Raw genomic sequence first — 19,920 nt, 5'->3', positions numbered from 1 at the left:
TTGCTGTTCCTGCAACCTTCGGGTGGCATCGTTGTGGCACTGCAGGACCTGGGGTGTGGTGCTAGATAACGGACATGGAAGGAGGTGTTCAGGCTCTTAAAATTATTGAACTCGATTGAATCCTGAAAGCTGCAGAGTCTCCAAAAGGAAGGTGAGATGCTGTTCTTCCAACTTGCCCTCAGCCTCACTGGAGCACTACATCATGTCTGAGACAGAAATGTTGGCCATGGAGCACAATGGTGTGTTGAAGTGTCAGGCATCTGGAAGCTCAGGGTTATTTTTAGGGACACAACTGAGGTATTCTGCAATGTGGTCACCCAGTCTATGTTTTATCTCCTTAGTGTAGAGGAAACCACATTGTGAGCAGTGAATGCAGTAGACTAATTAGATTTGAGTGAAGTTCAGGCAAATCGCAGCTTCAGCTGTAAGGTGTATCTGGAACCTTGGATAGTGAGGAGGTATGATGTGAACAGGTAAGTGTTACACCTTCTGGGGAATATGTGTCTGGTTGTGGCAGAAATGGTGGCTTATGATCTTTTGCTTGCAGATGCTGGTGGGGTGGAAAGTGAGGACCAGTTGGAAAATAGCTTTAACTAGTAGATAAACTAATTAGTTTAAGCTATTTTCTCTGCATTAGCAGAACTGGTTGGTCTGAATCTTCCTAGCCCCTGATCATCATGTGCAGTGGTGAGTCAGTTGGGACAATACAGTGAGATTGAGAAAATTCCCTTACTATCAGCCCTGAAGAAGGGTCATCGGACTTGAAATTTGCCTTTGCCTTTTCTCCACAGACGCTGCCTGATATGCTGAGTTTCTCCAGCAATTTCTCTTTTTGTTTCATATCTTCAGCATTTACAGTTCTTTGTTTTATTATGCAAGAATATTTCAAAAGATACATTGGTTAGGTAAACTTGCAATCCAGGCAATCTGACTCGGGATCCTGAAAAATCAGTCAGTGAAGTAAAATGTGGGATAACTCAAAACAAATAAAAATGTCACGATTCACCTTGAAGAAAAGGAGAAAGAGGCAAAAATAATATTTTGTATCACTTGGAAGCATCAAGCATCTTTTTGGCTTTTTAATGCTTTGTTGAATTCTTTTCCACAAGTATGTCTGCGTTTCAGATTTAGAGAAGGTGGTATTGTGACATGCTTGATTTATTTATGTAGGGAACCATATTTCTAGATCTGTGGTGTGATGGTGTCAGTAAGACAGGTTTCTTCTGTTTGCCTTTACTTATTTAGCTGCTACATATTTTTAGACAGCATAATCACTTTTACTGAATAGCCAGTGCTATGCATCATCTTTGCCAAGCAAAACTTCAAAAATGTTGCAGCCAGGAACAGCATTTAGACCGTTACTTAGGTCATCAGTGTTGGCATCAAAACAGTCATAGCACTGTATGTAGAAATGAAATGATAAATGGTGTCCTTCTTTGGGCAAAATTGAAATTTTGCAGGAATTATTTATACTTTCCTTTCACTAAACACTGTTTCTGATCCATTTGTTAGGTGTTCTAAATGTCACCCCGGACTTGGGTTTCTATTTCCATAAAGGAAAAGCAAATGCTACAAGCTGCTCTGCTACAACTTGAAAAAAGTTTTAAAAAACAGCCCATTTAGATAATTTTTGATTTTTCATTTATTTCCCCCATCCGCTTGTGGATAATGTCTGCTTTATGAGCTAAATTAGATCAAGTATTCACAGTGCAACATATTGGAGACCAATAACATTGTATTGTAACCTGTCAGAACACTCAACATTCTAGATCACCTTCCTTTACTTTAACCTTCCTACATTTAATTTCAACTTCATATAGTTCATAGCAGAAACTTAAATTCCTTTATTACCTTGAACATTAGAACATAATTGAGTGAATAACACCCAAACCAAAGAAGATTTTGAGCAGGGCCAGAGAGATGAGCTTTAACGAAAGGCTTCAAGGACAAGGGAGGTGCTGAGTTTTATTGAAGAAATTCTAGAGCTTGGAGCCAAAATGGATGAAGACTTTTGCTGCCAGTGTTTGAAATGAAATCAGGATGTACATAATGCTCGAGTCAGAGGAATGCAGATGGGTTGTTGGGCTCGAGAACACTAGACGAGCTAGCAGTGTCAGTGACACCTATGAGTTTGCTGATTCATGACGTTTGAATGATGGGACGGTAATTGAATGGATTGGATTTGTCCTGCTTTTGTGGACAGAATATAGCTGAGACGTTTTCCAAGTAATTGGATAGATGGCAATAACACATCCGCACTAGAACAGCTGGGTTAACAATGTGGCTTGGTCAGGACTACTAAGTACTACAGATGAAATTTTGTTAGGGTCCTTTGCTTTTGCTGTATCCAGTGCCTTCAGCTACTTGTGAGTATCTTGTTTAGTGAATCAAATTGACTGAAGACTGACCTCTACCTTGCAGAGGCTGAGTGCCAACTCTCAGATACCTCCTCCTATCTTCCCCTGGACCATGACCCCACCATGGCACATTAGGCCACTGATCCACTACGATAACTGATCTCATTTCATCTGGTGATCGCAACCCTCACCGACCTCTGCTTCCAAACTACTAGTCCCCCAACCCCACACAGCTCATTTCTACCTCCTGCCAAAAATCCACAAACAGGACTGCCCGGGCAGACCCATTGTTTCAGCCTGCTCGTGCCCCACAGAACTAATGTCTTCCTACTTTGACTCAGTCTTCTCTCCCCTGGTCCAATCCCTACCCATGTACATCCATGATTACTCTGACGCCTTACGCTGGTTTCAAAACTTCCAGTTTACCGGTTCCAGCCACCACCTCTTTACCATGGAAGTGCAATCCCTTTACACGTCCATTCCCCACCAGGAGGCTCTTAGGGCTCTCCGCTTCTTCCTGGAGCCAAAACCTGAACCATCCCCACCCACCACCACCGTCCTCCACTTGGTCAAGCTTGTCCGCACCCTCAACAGCTGCTCTTTCAACTCCTCTCATTTTCTTCAGGTAAGAGGGATTGCCATGGGCACCCGCATGGGCACCAGTTATGCCTGTCTATTCATGGGGTATGTGGAACATTCCTTGTTCCAGCCCCCATCCGGGCCCCACCCCACAACTCTTTCTCCGATACATCGAAGATACCATCGGTGCTGCTTCCCTCTCTCATCTGGAATTGGAAAACTTCATCAATTTCGCCTCCAATTTCCACCCTGCCCTCACTTTCACCTGGTCTATCTCTTGACTCCTTCCTTGACATTTCTGTTTCCATTTCTGGGGATAGATTGGCTGCTAATATCCACTGCAAACCCACTGACTCCCACAGCTACATGGACTATACATCCTCACACCCTGCTTCCTGTAAAGACTCCATCCCATTCTCTCAGTTCCTCCATCTCCGTCGCATATGTTCAGATGAGGCCAACTTCGACAAGGGAGCCTCCGACATGTCCACTTCCTTCCTCAACCGAGGATTCCCCAGCTCTGTTGTCGACAGGGCCCTCAACCAGGTCCGACCCATCTCCCACACTTCCGCCCTCACCCCTTCTCTTCCTTCCCGCAACAGCGATAGGGTTCCCCTTATCCTCACCTACCATCCCACCAGCATCCACATCCAGAAGATTATCAGATGCCATTTCCGCCACCTTCAGCGCGATGCCACCACCAGACACATTTTCCCCTCCCCCTCCTTGTCCGCCTTCCACAGGGACCATTCCCTCCGGGACATCCTGGTCCACACTTCCTTCAGCCCCAACACCTCCCCACAGCCCTACGGCACCTTCGTCTGTAACCGGCGAAGGTGCAACACTTGCCTGTTTACCTCCTCCCTCCCCAATATCCAAGGGCCCAAACATACCTTCCAGGTGAAGCAACACTTCACTTGCACTTCCCAGAATTTAGTCTACTGCATTCGCTGCCCACAGTGTGGTCTCCCCTACATTGGGGAAACGAAGCATAGACTTGGTGACCGCTTTGCAGAACATCTACTTTCTGCTCACAAAAAAGACCCTGAACTACCTGTTGCCTGCCAAATTAACGCACCATCCTGCTCCCTGGCCAACATCGCTGTCTCTGGCTTCCTGCAGTGTTCCAGTGAAGCCCAATGCAAGCTGGAGGAACAACACCTCATTTTCCACTTGGGGACCCTACAGCCCTCTGGACTCTATGGAGTTCAATAATTTTAGGGCCTAAACTCTCCCGTGTCCCAGCCCCCGACCCCACCCACCAGGCTTTGTTACTACATAGCCTGCCAGTACACACCCCCTGTTGTTAATCACTAACAGCCCCCATTAACAACTATTCACCCTCCCAGTCTGATCGTTAGCAACTCCTTTGTCTGTCCAACTCTCTCTGTTTGGGCTCTATCCTATCGTTTACTCCCTACCCCACTCACCTCCATATTTTCTGCATATAAACTGACGTTTTCCCAGCCACCACCAGTTCTAAGGAAGGCTCACCATCCCCGAAACGTTAACTCTGTTTTTTCCTTCACTGGTGCTGCCAGACCTGCTGAGCTTTTCCAGCAACTTTGATTTTGTGACTGAAGACTGACATCTCTGATACTGGGGACTTCAGAAGGACATCAAGATGAATTATTGATTTGGTGTTTCTAGCTAAAAATGGCCTCAAACGCTTTGCACTGACATGCTGTACCATCATTGACAATGATAGATGTTTTTGGAGCTGCCATCTCTCAGTCATTCAATTTGTTGCGAATCACTGGTTCAGAATTTATTTCATCTGATTTTAGTTTCAGCAATTATAGCATTAACTCTAGATGAATGAGGGCATTTGATTGTGATATGAGCAAAAACAGTTCTGATGTAAATGCAATCAGAGATAGGCCCGAAACGTCAGCCTCTCTGCTCCTGTGATGCTGCTTGGCCTGCTGTGTTCGTCCAGCCCTGCACCTTGATGTAAATGCAAATCGAGTCTAGTTTTAATTTATATGTGTTTATACCACAAGATCAGAGTGGAACAATAACTTAAATAATAGGCGGCTCATGTCTAACCTCTGGTAGAACTCGCTTGTCTACTATCTCAATAAAAGAAGCTAAAAGCTGATAATCTTGGGGAAGAGTCATAAACACCATTAGATATACAAATTATTCACAAATTGCAGAATTAAAGTTGTGTTGAGGGTAAAGTAATTTGTTTTGCATTTATGGTTGAATCATCCCAAAGCGTACCATGTTGCCATAGTGATTCAGGGTGGAGCCTTGTGTCAAAGATTCTTTTTGATTTATCTTGTATGTTTGCCAACAACAACTAGAAATTCACTTGGCAGCGGACAGAAGCAGTAGTTATCTTTGCTTTGTTGAAGATTACAAGATTGAAGAGAGAGCCAGCAGGAAGTGGTACTCAGGAAGACCTGTATTACAAGTGAAGAAGGACCAACTTTCCTGTTCACTGTGGGCAATGCAGGTGGACTCTATATCAATTTGGATTTTGTGAGACAAAAGGAACTGGATGATTTGTTTGAGTTTGCAGTTAGTATGGTCATCCTTGCAGAGCCTTGTCGCAGAAAGCTGTTTGAGTTTACTTAAAAAGCTTGGCGATGGCACTTAAATGTCTTGCAGCAACCAGAATAAGAAGCCGAGGCATCCACAGCCATGAGGTTCGTTTAAAAATAAAGGTGAAGAATCATGTAGCCAAAAACAAATGGAAGAATTGGCTTAAGGCCAGAGGATTCATTGAAATAAGGACAATGAGGAAAATGCCAGTGAGCTGTGATACACCTTTTAGCTATTCCCAGAGAAAGTGAATGAACCTCCATTTTCATAAGATAAAGCAACTCCTGAGCAGTGTGCGGAAGTAATATGTTTATACCATATTTAGTGCTATGATGTTAATGTTTACTTTGAATATTTTTTATAAACAGTAAAGTTTGTTTTGTTTAAATATGTGAAATCTTGTTGTGTTATGGAATTCTGTTGAATAATTGTTGGGTGTTTGGATTTCTTCTTCACATAACGGTTCCAAATAGGGTTGTAACGGGTATGCTTTTCCCTGCTGTCCACTCTTGAGGTTTAGTTGTCTGGGTTAATGGTGATTATGGATGGTGATATGTGGGGCCATGAGATTATAGCTTGTGGCTTAATGCAGTTCTGCTGCTGTTGCTTCACAACACGTCAAGGTTGCCTGGTTTTTAACTTGTAGATGAGAAATAGAGAGGAAAGCAAGGATAAATCCATGGGAGATTCCACAGGTAAAAGTTGTGGAGGTGAGAAGCTGTTGCAAATGATTCTGTGATCTTGGACTGGAAAGATAAGAGTGGCACCAGGTGAGAGCAGTTTTGTTTAATTGGATGGATGAAAGGCATGAGAATGGTGTGTTGAATTGTGTCAAAGGCTGCACTTAGTCGTGCTAGCATATATATGGGATGGAATTTCATTTTTGAGGGCTGTTTCAGTGATAGAACTGGGTAGAGCCTGATTTGAATATTTCCAGTGCGGACTTGGAGGGAAAGAGAGGCATGGATTTCGAAGGCTGTAAAATGTTCAGCAATTCTGGAGAGAAAACAGCTATTAGAAAAGGAAGTGTAAGTTGTAAGGATCCCCAGTACATTAAATACACAAAAACCACAGAAATATAGTACTTATATTTGTTTATGGATGGAAACATTACTGACAAAGCTGGTATTTATTGTCCTTGACTGTATTTTTATCACTGTTAGAACAACTCATTTACAGTCCTTAACAGAACGCCACTCTGACTCCTCTTGCAGTGTTACTAATAATGGTTTGAGGATTTGTACGTTTGTACCAGGTAATATTCCTACAATTTTAACTTTTCTGAGCTACTGAAAGCAAGAGCATGCAAGTAATAGCCACCCACTGCAGTTCAATTCTAGTGCCCTTCATAATCTTGCCTGTAATGTAAGATTGTTGGTTTCATCTCAAAACTTTCAACAGAGAGGCTTGAACAAGCTTTGTTAAACTTGTATTTATTACAGTCACTTTCCATCTTGTGTATTTGCACTTAGAAAGATGTAATAATATCTAATTTACTTGTGACATCTTGTAACGTGAAGATGAAGTACTTTGCAAGAGAAGCTGTGAGCGTTGAGAAAAAAGACCAATTGTAGAAAAATATTTAAAATTTGCAATTACATCAATTTAAACAGTTTATGAATTGCATTTATGAGAGAGCTCTCCACTGATCAGGTAAACAAATTTATGTTGCTACATTTTTGCCTAAATTTTTTTGGTGCCAATACAGAACCCCATTATCTTCAGTTACTTTCAGCTCCCTTTTTTAGATTAGAACTGGATGTGCATTAGCAGATGTGTGAACAATCTGTGGTTAGCAATTCTTTGTTCAAGGCAATATCCAGCTGTGTTTCCAACATTTTGCCTGAACTGGGAAAGTGGCAGATCACAGTCAGAAACACTACCGCCTCCTGCTACCCTGCCCCAAACCATCAGCGTTGGTGGAATATTCAGTTTGCTGGACAGAGTTCTTGTTAATTTTATGGAGTCCATATAACTAGGACTAAATTTAGATTAGCAAATTTTAGATTGTGTTTCTTTCCATTAAAAACCTGCTGTCATTTTCCCTGGCCTCAAAAATGCAATTGTTAATCGCTTCGTTTTTGCAAACTATCGTCTCCTCTGCAACCTAATTTTCCTCTCCAAAGTCTTTGAACATGTTATCATCTCCCAAATCCATTTGTTGCTTTTTTTGGAACGCAGTGTTTGAATTCCTCCCTGGTGCAATATTGAAACAACAGCTTTTGCCGCAGGCGCAGATGGCACCTATTTAACTATGACAAAAGTAAATTTTCCCTTCTTGTCCTTATGACGTGTAACCTGCATTTGACAAGTTTGCCATGCCACCTCCTGTAAAGCTTCTCTGCTGTCATCCAGCTGAATTGAACTTCTCTCATGTATTACCGTTTTCATTTAAATAATCAAAAGTAGATAGTCACTTGCAATGGCTTCTCTTCCTATTCCCACATCATTATCTTGTCCCCTACACATTTATTCTTACCTACACATTACCTCTTGGCAGCAGCATCCAAAGGCATGATGTTAGTTTTCAGATATACATTGACGTCACTCAGCTTAACATCTCCACTACTGCTAAATTATCAATATCCAGTAAGAGCAGAAGTTTGCTTGCATTAAGTATTGGAAGACTGAAGTCAACGTTTTCACTCCACACTCCAATTCTGTTCCCTACTTACTAACTCCATCTTTCATCCTGGTACTATGAGATTGAGCAATCTGTTCACAACCTTCACGTCACATTAATCCTGAAGTGAGTTACCCAACTTCATATTTGCGCATCACAAATAATTTATTTCAACCTCCATAATCTCACTCACTGTGCCCTGTATCACCTTATATGCTGTAACCCTTATTATCTGTGGCTTTGTTACCTCCAGATTCAAATATTTCAGCACATTCCTGACCAGTCTCCAATGGTCTATCCTCTGTAAATTTGAGAACATCTAAACCTCAACTGCCCATGTCTTAAATAGCAACAGAACCCGTTCCCCTTTAATGTCATTCCCCAATATTCACTGACCTGCGTTGACTCCTGATGAATCAAGTGTTGATTTAAAATTTCTAATCTCTGTTTTGGTGATAATATCCTTTCTTTGGTACAGTCTTGTTGCATTGATGTAAGGAAACTACAGAAATTAGTAAGGAGTGAGAAACAAATGCTAAAGATTACTTTCTTGAAGATACTGATAAAAAAACCTTTGAGAATACAGGAAATAAAGCTTGTGATAATGTGACTCACTGTGTAGCCTCATTGTTTGGCACTATTTTGGGTTCTAGAGTAGATGTAGAGAAAACAAGTGGCACCAGAGAAAGGAAATGGGCAGTGAAAAGAGTTAAATGTTTCCATACCTAAATATAAAAACTGTCAATCTGAAGCACGGGATGTACAATTTCCTGGATTACTGCCCTATAATTTACTTTTATTGATATGTTCATTGCTCTTGTCTCTCAGAATTAGGTTAAACATTGTTTACTATTAGCAATGAATTTTGACAATTAAGTGCATTTTTCACATTTTACTTCATTGAGCTCTTTCTCCTCTGGTTTCTCTTCCAGAGACTTTGAAATTCATTGGAGTGTTTATAATCAGAAACCTGATTGGAGAGATTTTAAAAATGTGAAGAATGTGTAGAGATTAATTGAAAAAATCTGGATCCCAAGAATTGGGGTAGAATTGACTGTGGTTAAAAGAGGTAGTTTAAGTGGGTTTTTAAAAAATTCATTCATGGGAAGTGTACCAGCATTCATTGCCCATCCCAAGTTGTCCTTGACAAGGTGGTGGTGTGCTGCAGCTTTGAATGTTGCGGTCCATTTTGTGTAGGTATACTCAATGCTGTTAGGCAAGGCGTTTCAGGATTTTGGCCCAGCAACACTGAAGGAACGGTTACGTACTACCAGTTTAGAAAGGCGAGTGGCTTACAGAAAACTTTCAGGTGGTGGCGTACTCGTGTATTTGTTGGCTTGTGCTTCCAGCTGGTAGCGATTGTAGGTTTGGAAGGTGCTATCTAAGTAGCCTTGGTGATTTTCTGCTGTGCATTGTTAATGTTACACATTGCTGCAACAGTCGATGGAATGAATGTCTGTGGGTGTTGTGATAATTAAGCAGGCTGCTTTACCCTCATGGTGTCAAGCTTCTTGAATCAACTAGGTAAGTAGGAAGTATTCTATCGTGCTGCTGACTTGTGCCTTGTGGATGATGGACGTGCTTTTGGAAGTTAGGAATGAGTTACTTGCTGCAGGATTCCTAGCTCTTTGACTTGATTGTTAACTGTGGTATTTACTGGCTTATTCAGTTCAGATCCATTCCTGGTCAGCAATGACACACAAGATGTTCTTAATAACATTGAATTCATAGGGTGATGATTAGATTTTTCTCTTATTGGAGATAATCATTGCTTGACACTTGCATGGCAATGCACAGGGACCAGGTACTATTGTACATGGTATGGGTACCTACTCTCCATTTAGCTGAGGCTGAAAGAAACATGTTGTTAAATTCCCTTTGCTTTATTCTTGCAATGGATAAATCTTGGAGCTTCAGGCCGATTATTTTTTTTTTGTAATTATTTTTTCAACGGAATGTATCAGAACGTTTTATCTTTTTACTGTTATGTTTGTGATTAATATTTCAGCAGATAACAACTTTATTAAGTACACAACTGCATGCAGTGAACAATGCAAAATCATAATCTTAGCATTCTACAATTTGATAAATATATTAGTGAACCTATTTAATGCTATTGAACTCAATATATAATTCGTACAATTAGTGCAAACTTTTTAAAAACATTTCCTTCAAATATTTCTGTTAACTGTGATTCCATTTCCTGCTAATATTCCCTACTTTAAGCAAGAACCCTGGGAATCCAGTTAACTTCCTGTGCTCTGTTCCTAAAATTGAGCCTTGACATTCACCCTCTGAAAGTCCTTTCGCTGTGAAGATATTTTGGTGCTGAGCATTATTGAAGTTGGGAAAAAGTTATTTTGTTTGAGTTCTCTGAGAGTCCAAACTCAAGAGATACATTGTTGAAACTGTGCCTTAATGTCTAATGATACTGTCTAATGATGAAGTTTGTAAGAATGTTCTTTTGGAGCTAGAAAAGCTCAGCAGGTCTGACAGCATCTGTGGAAAGAAATCAGAGTCAATGTTTCAGGTCCAGTGACCTACCCTCAGAATTCAGGAAAGAAGGTTCTGAGGAAGGATCACTGGACCTACAATGTTAACTCTGATTTCTGTCCAAAGATGCTGCCAGACCTGCTGAACTTTTCCAGTAATTTGGTTTTGTTTCTGATTTCCAGCGCCTGCAGTTCTTTCAGTTTTTAATTGTTATTTTGGAGCTGTTTCTTTAAAGTTAAGGCCAAATGAAGATGGTCATGTGATCTGTGCTGCAGTCTGTTTGCAGGTAAGCCAGGGCAGTTCCCTGAACAAATTCAAAGGGAAAAATGGGCTGTGTTACTGGACCAGTGGCACAAGATGTTTGTGGTTGGTGAGGCCACTTTTGGAATACTGCATTCAGTTTTGGTCTCCCTGCTATAAGAAAGATGTCGTGAAACTTGAAAGAGTTCAAAAAAGATTTACAAGGATGTTGCCAGGGTTGAAGGATTTGAGTGATGGGGAGAGGCTGAATAGGCTGGGATTATTTTCCCTGGAGTGTCAGAGGCTGAGGGGTGACCTTTTATAGAGGTTTATAAAGTCATGAGGGGCATGGATAGGGTGAATAGCCAAAGTCTTTTTTCCGGTGTAAGGAGGTCCAAGACTGATGGGCAATTTTAAAAGGACCTAAGGGGCAATCTTTTCATGCAGAGGGTGGTGCATAAATGGAATTAGCTTCCAGAGAAAGTGGTGGAAGCTGGTCCAGTTACAAAATTTAAAAGGCATCTGGATGGGTACATGAATAGAAGGGTTTAGAGAGATATGGGCCAAATTCTGGCAAATGGGACTAGATTAATTTCGGATATCTGGTAGTCATGGACGAGTTGAACCTAATGGTCTGTTTCCATATTGTACAACTTTGACTCTATGACAGTGGCAGCAGTTTGAGTTTGCAATTGGCAAACTTGTCTTCCGAAGTCCTAGAAAGGTATTGAAAATAATCAAGTTGTATGCAATTTTGCTATGTTTGTTTATTTACTTATAAGGTTGGAAGAGATTTGGGGTCAATAATAACTAAATCAGCCTGGATGCAAGGATAATAGATTTCAGGTTGGCATAGAGGAAGCCATTTCTGAGGTCCGGTTATAGGCTTCTCTGCAGTAAATATCTCAGTTGTTTTATGTGATCAGCTATGAGGCTCCTTGGCTTTGTAAATGATTGCAACAAATACGGAATGAAGGTGGTCTCTAGTCAAAGCGATACACCTTATAGCTTTCTGAGGATTCCAGGAAGTTTACCTTGATGTGATGTCAAGAATGATTGGACAAGCTTTACTGCTAGTATTGGATAAGGAACTGCTTTTAAAAACTAAAGGAAACACCTGGTGGTTGTCACGTGAAGTTATTACTTTTGGAAATGCAAAACCATTGGAAGCTAGGAGCAAATGTAGATTGTTTGCTATAAAGACTTTGATATCATTCTTTGGAGGTTTGTGTATAGTAAGTGGAAAGGGGGATATGTTCTGTCTTTTGATGTATATGCAGCCCAGGAAAATATTGTCCTGCATGTACTATTTTGATCATTTATCACATTAGAAGTTTTAAATGTGAAATCTTGTGACTTTTTTTTCAGCTATTGAGTGGAAGTTGAAATTTTTTGTCAGTGTTATTGGTTTCTCTGAGGATTGTAATGCAAAGAATGTAATTCCTTTTTAAATAACAAGGTGGAATACTTGAAAAACGGGACCTAGCAGTTCTTGTTTAACCTTCTACTAAAATCAAGTTAATGAAAAATAATGAAAGTTTCTAAAGCCACGTAACTTTGTACAACTGAATTTGATCACTTCCTTACTGTGATTACAAGTAAAGTCCCCATGGTCCTAGAGGACTATAGGGTTGGTCTTGCATTATAGAGATGACTGGTGGTTTAACCCGAGGGTCTCATGCCTCAAGTGAGGAGAGAGGTTGGGAAAGTGGGATCTTTATTATAATCTCAGCTGGTGCAGAGATCAAACCTGTGCAGTTGATATCACATTGCATCGCAAAACAGCCATCCAGCCAACTGAGTGAACCGACTCCCTGCAAGATTAAAGAGCATGCTGGAACCAAATATACTGTATCAAGAATTCTGAGATACTCCTGAGAATGTGGCCAAGGCTCGTTCTATCTCTGTCTTTAGGAAAAAATTCAAGGGAATATCAGCATTTCCTAATTGAGTGTGTGCTTTTATTTAAAAACAATATGTAAACCATAATTTTCTCTCATTGTGATAGCTCAGCATAAGATACTGTTCCACAAGCACGAATAGCTCTTAAACAAAAAAAGAAATTGTTGACAAACATCAGCACATCTGGCATCATCTTTGGGAAGAAAGCAGAGTTAATGTTTCGAGTCTGATGAATCTTCATCAGAACACATTAGAGCCACTGGAATCAAAACATTAGTTCTGCTTTCTCTCAACAGATGCAACCAGACATGCTGAGTTTCATCAGTAATTTGTTTTTGTTTCGGATCTTCAGCAGTCCTTTGTCTTATTGTGCAAATGCCTCTATACAGGAGATCTGTCAAAAACTGTGGTTTCATGTTAGCCATTGGAAAATATAGTTATGAATGGAAACATGATCTGACATCTATCCATAGCACCCACAACCACCATCACCATGCACACCTTAAGACTGCAGGCAGTATCTGGTGTAACTGAACTCCCAGTTTGTTTAACATTCTAGAATTTACAACAACTTTCATATTGAGGTTATGAACAATGCATCCAACTTCATATTGCTTTGGACACCTGATTCTGTTTAATATATTATGGCTCTTTGCTTTGTTTTTAGTTGAATTATTTCTAGTTTTCCATGTTGTCCTTTCCCCTTTCCCTTTTTCCTCTTGAAGGCAGTAATTCATTAGGATAAAAAAATTCCACCGATGCTGACAATCATTTTGACCATTCAGGTAGGCTATTTAACTGTGAAGCAGCTTTGCCAAGTATGAACCTGTTTGACTAATGTATGAACTTGTAATAAATGGATACTCTACCTATGGTCTGACATAGGCAACTTTGTGTCACATAATGGAGTAATTAAGTGTGAACTATCCTAAGTATTCTTTATATATACTCTATTAACTGGCTTCAAAGCAACTCATATTTACTGTTTATTTAAAAATTTACCAACCTTTTGTCATCTTTCCTAAAACCTCAACAATCTAAAGGGTTGCTAAGGATTTAGGGAAGATGATTTGTCATGCATAGAGTTCAGTAATTTATACCTTCTGTCAATGTCTCTTGACTTATCTCTTAATTAACATTATTTAAAGTGCTTAGCAGCTAATTATAACTACGGTGTTGTTAAGCAAGACTAAATATTAAAATGATTTCAAGATGTGCTCTATATTTGTGAAATTTTGATTCTGTTTTATAACACATATGTAATTTGTCCCTTACGCAGTTTAGCACAATATAGCCTGATAGAAAGTGACCAGTTTTATAATTTCAGTGCTCTGCCTTTATTTGAAAGTATGAGAAACTTGAATCAAAATATTCCAAAACAGTTGAAAAAAATAGAAATTTGGTCAACCCATGGAGTAGACTATAAATAATAGGATCCTAAAGAGTACTGAAGATGGGAGGATCCTTGGTGTGCATGTGCACACAACCCTGAAGGCAGAGCAGGTAGATAGTATGGATAAAAAAGCATATAGGATGAGTCTTAATTAATCAAGGCATATAGTATGGGAGCAAGGTGATTATGCTGGAACTGCATGAAATACTGGTGAGGCCACAGTTAGAGTACTGCGTACAGTTCTGGTCAACCCACGATAAGGATGTGATTGCACTAGAGAGGGTGCAGATTTACCATGATATGATGTGTGCTGGAGGGTGTGAGCTATGAGGAGGGATTGAATAGGCTAGGGTTGTTTTCCTTTGAGCATCTCAGGTTGTGAGGGAACCTATTAGTGGTGTATGCGACCATGAGGGACGTAGATAGAATGGATAGGAAGACATTTTTTTCCATAAATACAGGGGTCAGTAATCAGACAGTATAAATTTAAGGCTAAGAGCAGGGTTGAAGAGAAATGTTTTCACCCAAAGGGTGGTGGCACTCTGGAACTGACAATCTGAAAGGGTGGTTGAATTGGAAGCTCGCAACATTTAAGCAGTATTTAGATATTCACTTGCATTGCCAAGACCTCCAGGACAATGGGCCAAAAGCTGAAAAGTAGGATTCGTGTCATCAAATCTTTGTTAACCAGCACAAACAGAAGGGCCAAATGGTCTGCATGGTAAACATCTGAGTGTTTGAGTAACTTCACTTGTTCGTTTTAAAAATCATGGTGCAAGGGGTAGTTTCATTGCAAGAATCTGACTTAGGGTTTCTGACAACTTTTCTGATATTGTACAACTTTGATGAAGGCAGAATGGTGGGTATTATCTATCTGGACTTCAGCAAGACGTTTGACAAGGTTCTGTTTGGTTGGTCAGCAAGGTAAGACCATGTGGAATCCAGGGAGAGCTAGCCACTTGGATACAAAATTGGCTTAAAGATAAGAGCAGAGTGTGGCATTGAAGGGTTGCTTTTCAGACTAGAAGCCTGTGAACACTAGTGTGTCACAAACATTGGTGCTGGGTCCACTACTTTTTGTCATTTACAGAAATGATTTGGATGTGAGTACAGGAGGTATGGTTAGTAAAGTTGCAAATGACACTAAAATCGGTGGTGTAGTGGACAGTGAAGAAGGTTGCCTCACAGTACAACAGGACCTTGATTGGATGGGCAGATGGCCGAGGAGGAGCAGATGGAGTTTAATCTAGATAAATGTGAGGTGAACCATTTTGGTAAGGCCAATCAGGGCAGGACTTACACACATAATGGCAACGTCCTGGTGAGCGTTGCCAAACAAAGAGACCTTGGGGTGCAGATTCATTGTTCCTTGAAAGTGGAGTCACAGGTAGACAGGGTAGTGAAGGTGGCATTTGGTATGCTTGCTTTTATTGAGCATTGCATTGAGTATCGGATTTGGGGGTTCATGTTGTGGCTGTACAGGACATTGGTTCGGCCTCTTTTGGAATACTGCATTCAATTCTGGTCCTCCTGCTATAGGAAAGATGCTGTGAAACTTGAAAGAGGTTAGAAACTAATTGCAAGGATGTTGCCAGGGTTGGAGGGTTTGAGCTACAGGGCAGGCTGAATAGGCTGGGGCTATTTTGCCTGAAGTGTCAGAGGCTGAGGGTTGACCGTATAGAGGTTTATAAAATCATGAAGGGCATGGTAAGTAGCTGAGGTCTTTTCCCCAGATTGGGGGAGGTCCAAAATTAGGGTGAATAAGTTTAAGTTGAGAGGAGAAAAGATGAAAAGGGACCTAAGGGGCAACTTTTTCATGCAGAGGGTGGTGCGTGTATGGAATGTGCTGTCAGAGGAGGTGGTGGAGGCTGGTACGATTAAACATTTAAAAGGTATCTGGATGGTACATGAATAGGACAAGTTTAGAGGGATATGGACCAAATTTTGGCAAATGGGACTCGATTTATTTAGGATAACTGGTTGGCATGGACAAGTTGGACCGAAGGGTCTGTTTCTGCGCTTTGTGACTTGATGACTGTATAACTTAGAACGACGTGATGTTCTCTTTTGCGTACTAACTTACAATCTGATCTATACTGTTCTCTACACATGTACATGTTTGGACCAGATGATGTAACTTCAGTTGAGGTCTCTCCACTCAAAGCCCTATGTAGTGTGTATTTTTGTGATGACATCTTATTTGCTTTTTACGTTAAAGCTTTCACTTGCAACTTACTTGCTAAGTTTTGATTTGTGTAAGTATTTGATGCACTTAAAAAAGCTGTCAGTTGTTTTCAGTTAGTTGTCTTTTACAGACATCTTACTAGCTTTATTCATACATTTTATGTTTTGAATGGCACTTTTTCTTTGCTGTAACCTATGTTACCGTTATTGTGTGAGCGTTCTCTTAGAGATGATGTGTAACAAAATAAAGCAAAAGTAGTTATAGGTTTCATGGTAAATACATTATTGTCAAAGGACATTGTAATGTACTTCATGGCCAGAGAATGTTACCAGTAAAAGTTTTTATTTAAAGTTCCTTTTTGTAGTTGGAATGTTTTTATAGTGCTATACAGCACAGAAGATGCTGTTTACTTATCAAGTCTGCGCTGACCTAGCTACACTAATCCCACTTTCCAACACATAGGCAATAGCCTTGAATGTTATGATATTGCAAGTGTTCATCTATGTACCTTTTTAAAGGTTATGAGGTTTCCGCCCCTACTGCTCTCCCAGACAGTGGATTCCAGACTCCCATCATCCTCTGTGCGAAACGCCTTTATGCCTCAAATATCCTCCATCCTCCAATTGTAAAATTCTGGCCCCTCATTGTTGACCCTTCAACTTAGGGGAGCAGCTGCTTCCTATCCACCCTGTCCATCCTATACATCTCAATTAGGTCCACTGTCCGCATTCTCTGCTCTAAAGAAATCATCCTGAGCCTATCCAGCCTCTCTTTGTAGCTAAAATGGTCCAACCCAGGCAACATCTTGGTGAATCTCTCCTGCACCTCTTCCAGTGTTGTAATATCCTTCCTGAAGTGTGGTGACCAGTACTGCACGCAGTACTCCAGCTGTGGCCTATCCACAATTTTGTACACCTGTTACACAACCTCCTTGCTCTTATAATGTATGCTATACAAATAAAAGCAAGTATACCGTATGCCGCCTTAATCACCTGATTAACCAATCCCAGGTTAATGAAGGAGCTGCCTTCAGGAATCTGTGGACAGGCACCTCAATGCCCTTCTTTCCTCTGAGCTTCCTAGTGTCCTGCCATTCAATGAGTACCCTCTTATCTTGTTACTTCTTCCAAAGTGCATCACATCACATTTTTCAAGGTTAAATTCCATTTGTCACTGACCTGCCCATCTGACCAACCCGTTTGTATGTTCCTGTGAACTAGCATTTTGTTCTTCACTATTAACCACCTCGCCAATCTTCAAGCCATCCACAAACCTTTTACTCCCCCACCCCAACATTTTCATCTATGTTGTTTATTCATTAATGAATATATCTGTAACTTAATTGTGACACTACTAATTATGTGTTATTGTGTATTTATGAGTTGCTCAGTTATCAATAGTGTTCTGTAAGCTGCATTTAAATGTAGCTGGTCCCACTGCAATCAAAATAGTTTTTATAAGTTTGTTTCTCTACATAATGCCCGCTGCTTAGTTATGATGTAAGAATCTCTGGTAATTGAGAAAAATGATTTGTTTCCTTGTATGTATTACCACAGGTAACAGGATGAACTACGATGTTATATAGTAATGTAAAATTTAAAGAATTTATGGATCTCTTTGGGATGGCGAATGCAAGTGCTTATCGCTGGCTATGAAGCTTGCTTTCATTAACAATCCAAACTTACCAAAGATCCAAATAGATTAATTTATTACAGCAAGCACCAAAAATTCAATATAAAACGGTATTCTTACATTGAGGTAAATATAACTTTATACTGACACAGTTGATTATCAGTTGCCTGAACATAACTTGACCAAAATCAAGCAATAAAACCAATGTATTTTCTTCTTTCTTTGCTGAGTTTCTTCTAACTTAGCATTCAACAGAGCAAGGGAAAAGTTCCATAGGAATCTAGTCACCCTGTAGTGCAGGAGTGTCCCAAGATGCCACCATTCCAACAAAGGTAGTCTTTCAGAACTCCTCAGATATAGGTATGGTAACAGAACTGGAGAATTTTAAATGTCATCCTTGTTTGGAATAGGGTGTAAAGATAAACCCAGCCTGATGGGTTGATCTGTTTAATCACTCTGGTTCTGAAACTTCAGAAATGATAATCTTGGACAAAATTGCTGGTCACTTGATCAAGTGTAGATCAACAAAGAAGAATCAGCACAAATTTATTGGAAGGCATTTACCAGCATGTTGCATCATATTTATTTAAAGCACCAGAGAACAATACTGGTAAACACTGTCCTGTTAACCCTGTAAAGTCCTCTACAGTAACATCTTGGGGCTTCTATCAATATTGAGAGAGCTGTCTTGTAGATTGAGCAACAGCTTGACAAGTCATACTGAAGGACTCATGCTTACAGACAATGTTCTGTACATCACCATCAGTGACCCCCATATGTCCTGTACCACCAATAATTCACAAAGTTCCTCTGTCCCATCTGTCTCTCGGTTAAAAATCCCAGAATTCCCTTCCTAACAACACTGTTGTTGACCCTATCGCCAAGGGACTGTAACAGTTAATAAAGGCAGCTCGTCACCACCTCCAGGGCAACTAGGGATCAGCAAAAACTGCTCGCCTAGACAGTGACACCCTCATCCCACAAATGAATAAAAACATCTGTTACTTATGGCCTTTGAAATGAAGTGGTGTTAGGGTATGATGTGCAGGAACTTGAGTAAAATGAACAAGAAGCTTCTAATTTCTTCAGAATGGATCGACTAAACCTGAGGATTGATATTTCTGACTATGCTTTGACTATTCTCATTGATGCTATGCTTCACATGAAGTCCTCAAAGTATGTGTAGATTTGAGACTTAGCCAACATATTTGATGAACAACATTCTGGATTTTTGGTCCTTACCTTTAAATGGGTGAATTTACCTTTGCGGTTCAGCTGTTAAAATTCACTGTTTTGAGGTTTCCTTTCTTTTTAAATGGATATATCCCTTTCAATGTTACAATTGTATATATTGCACGAGTAACACAAGCTTTATTTTTCAGGATGGCCTCAATGCCCTGGTCCAGGATTTGGACTTCCCCGCTCTAAGAAAGAATAAAAACATTGAAAATTTCTTAAATAGATGTAAGTTTAAAATTTTTCTATGTCTTAGTGACTAAACTTTATCTTTAGTCACTGGAGTTATCATAAATGCTGTTTACTTTAGAAATTTTGATGCAAAACTTAAAAATGTGTAATTGTGTTTTTGAAATGCATAGCTAAAGCTGGAATATATAAAGCCTGGAAATATAAGAAGGAGCGTGTGTGTATTTCTTCGTGAACCATATAATTGATGGAAGTGTTGAATAGGTTGTATTTAGAAGTAAGTGATGGACAGTGGTATAGATTCAGAGGGTGGTGGCTTTAAGGAGCATTGTGAGACCATAGAGTAAAGAATTATTTATGGGAGTAAGAGACAGGTATTGTACAAGAATAGCACTCTGTTTGCAATATTTGTGCTGTGTAACGTTGTCTCAGATCCTTAACTAACTAGAACATCGGCTCCTTAATTTTGGGCAGAGTTCCTTCTAGGTTGCTCGTCCACACAACAGTCTGAAATTTACCACATTTTAAAATAAAACAAGTC

The 19,920-nt window shown here is 40.1% G+C and overlaps 1 protein-coding gene across 2 annotated transcripts in view; it reads left to right on the top strand.

Annotated features, from left to right (window-relative positions):
* The window catches only part of rock2a (rho-associated, coiled-coil containing protein kinase 2a), a 218,753-nt gene that overhangs the window by 27,477 nt on the left and 171,356 nt on the right, over positions 1–19,920 (top strand). For both annotated transcript variants that reach the window (XM_048596539.1, XM_048596540.1), the window contains exon 2: positions 19,337–19,418. In XM_048596539.1, coding sequence (XP_048452496.1) covers positions 19,337–19,418 — 82 coding nt within the window. The remainder of the gene's footprint in view (positions 1–19,336; positions 19,419–19,920) is intronic.

This window comes from Rhincodon typus, chromosome 5, assembly GCF_021869965.1.
Source record: "Rhincodon typus isolate 14 chromosome 5, sRhiTyp1.1, whole genome shotgun sequence".
NCBI lineage: Eukaryota > Metazoa > Chordata > Chondrichthyes > Orectolobiformes > Rhincodontidae > Rhincodon > Rhincodon typus.
This window is presented reverse-complemented; position numbering and strand designations above follow the sequence as displayed.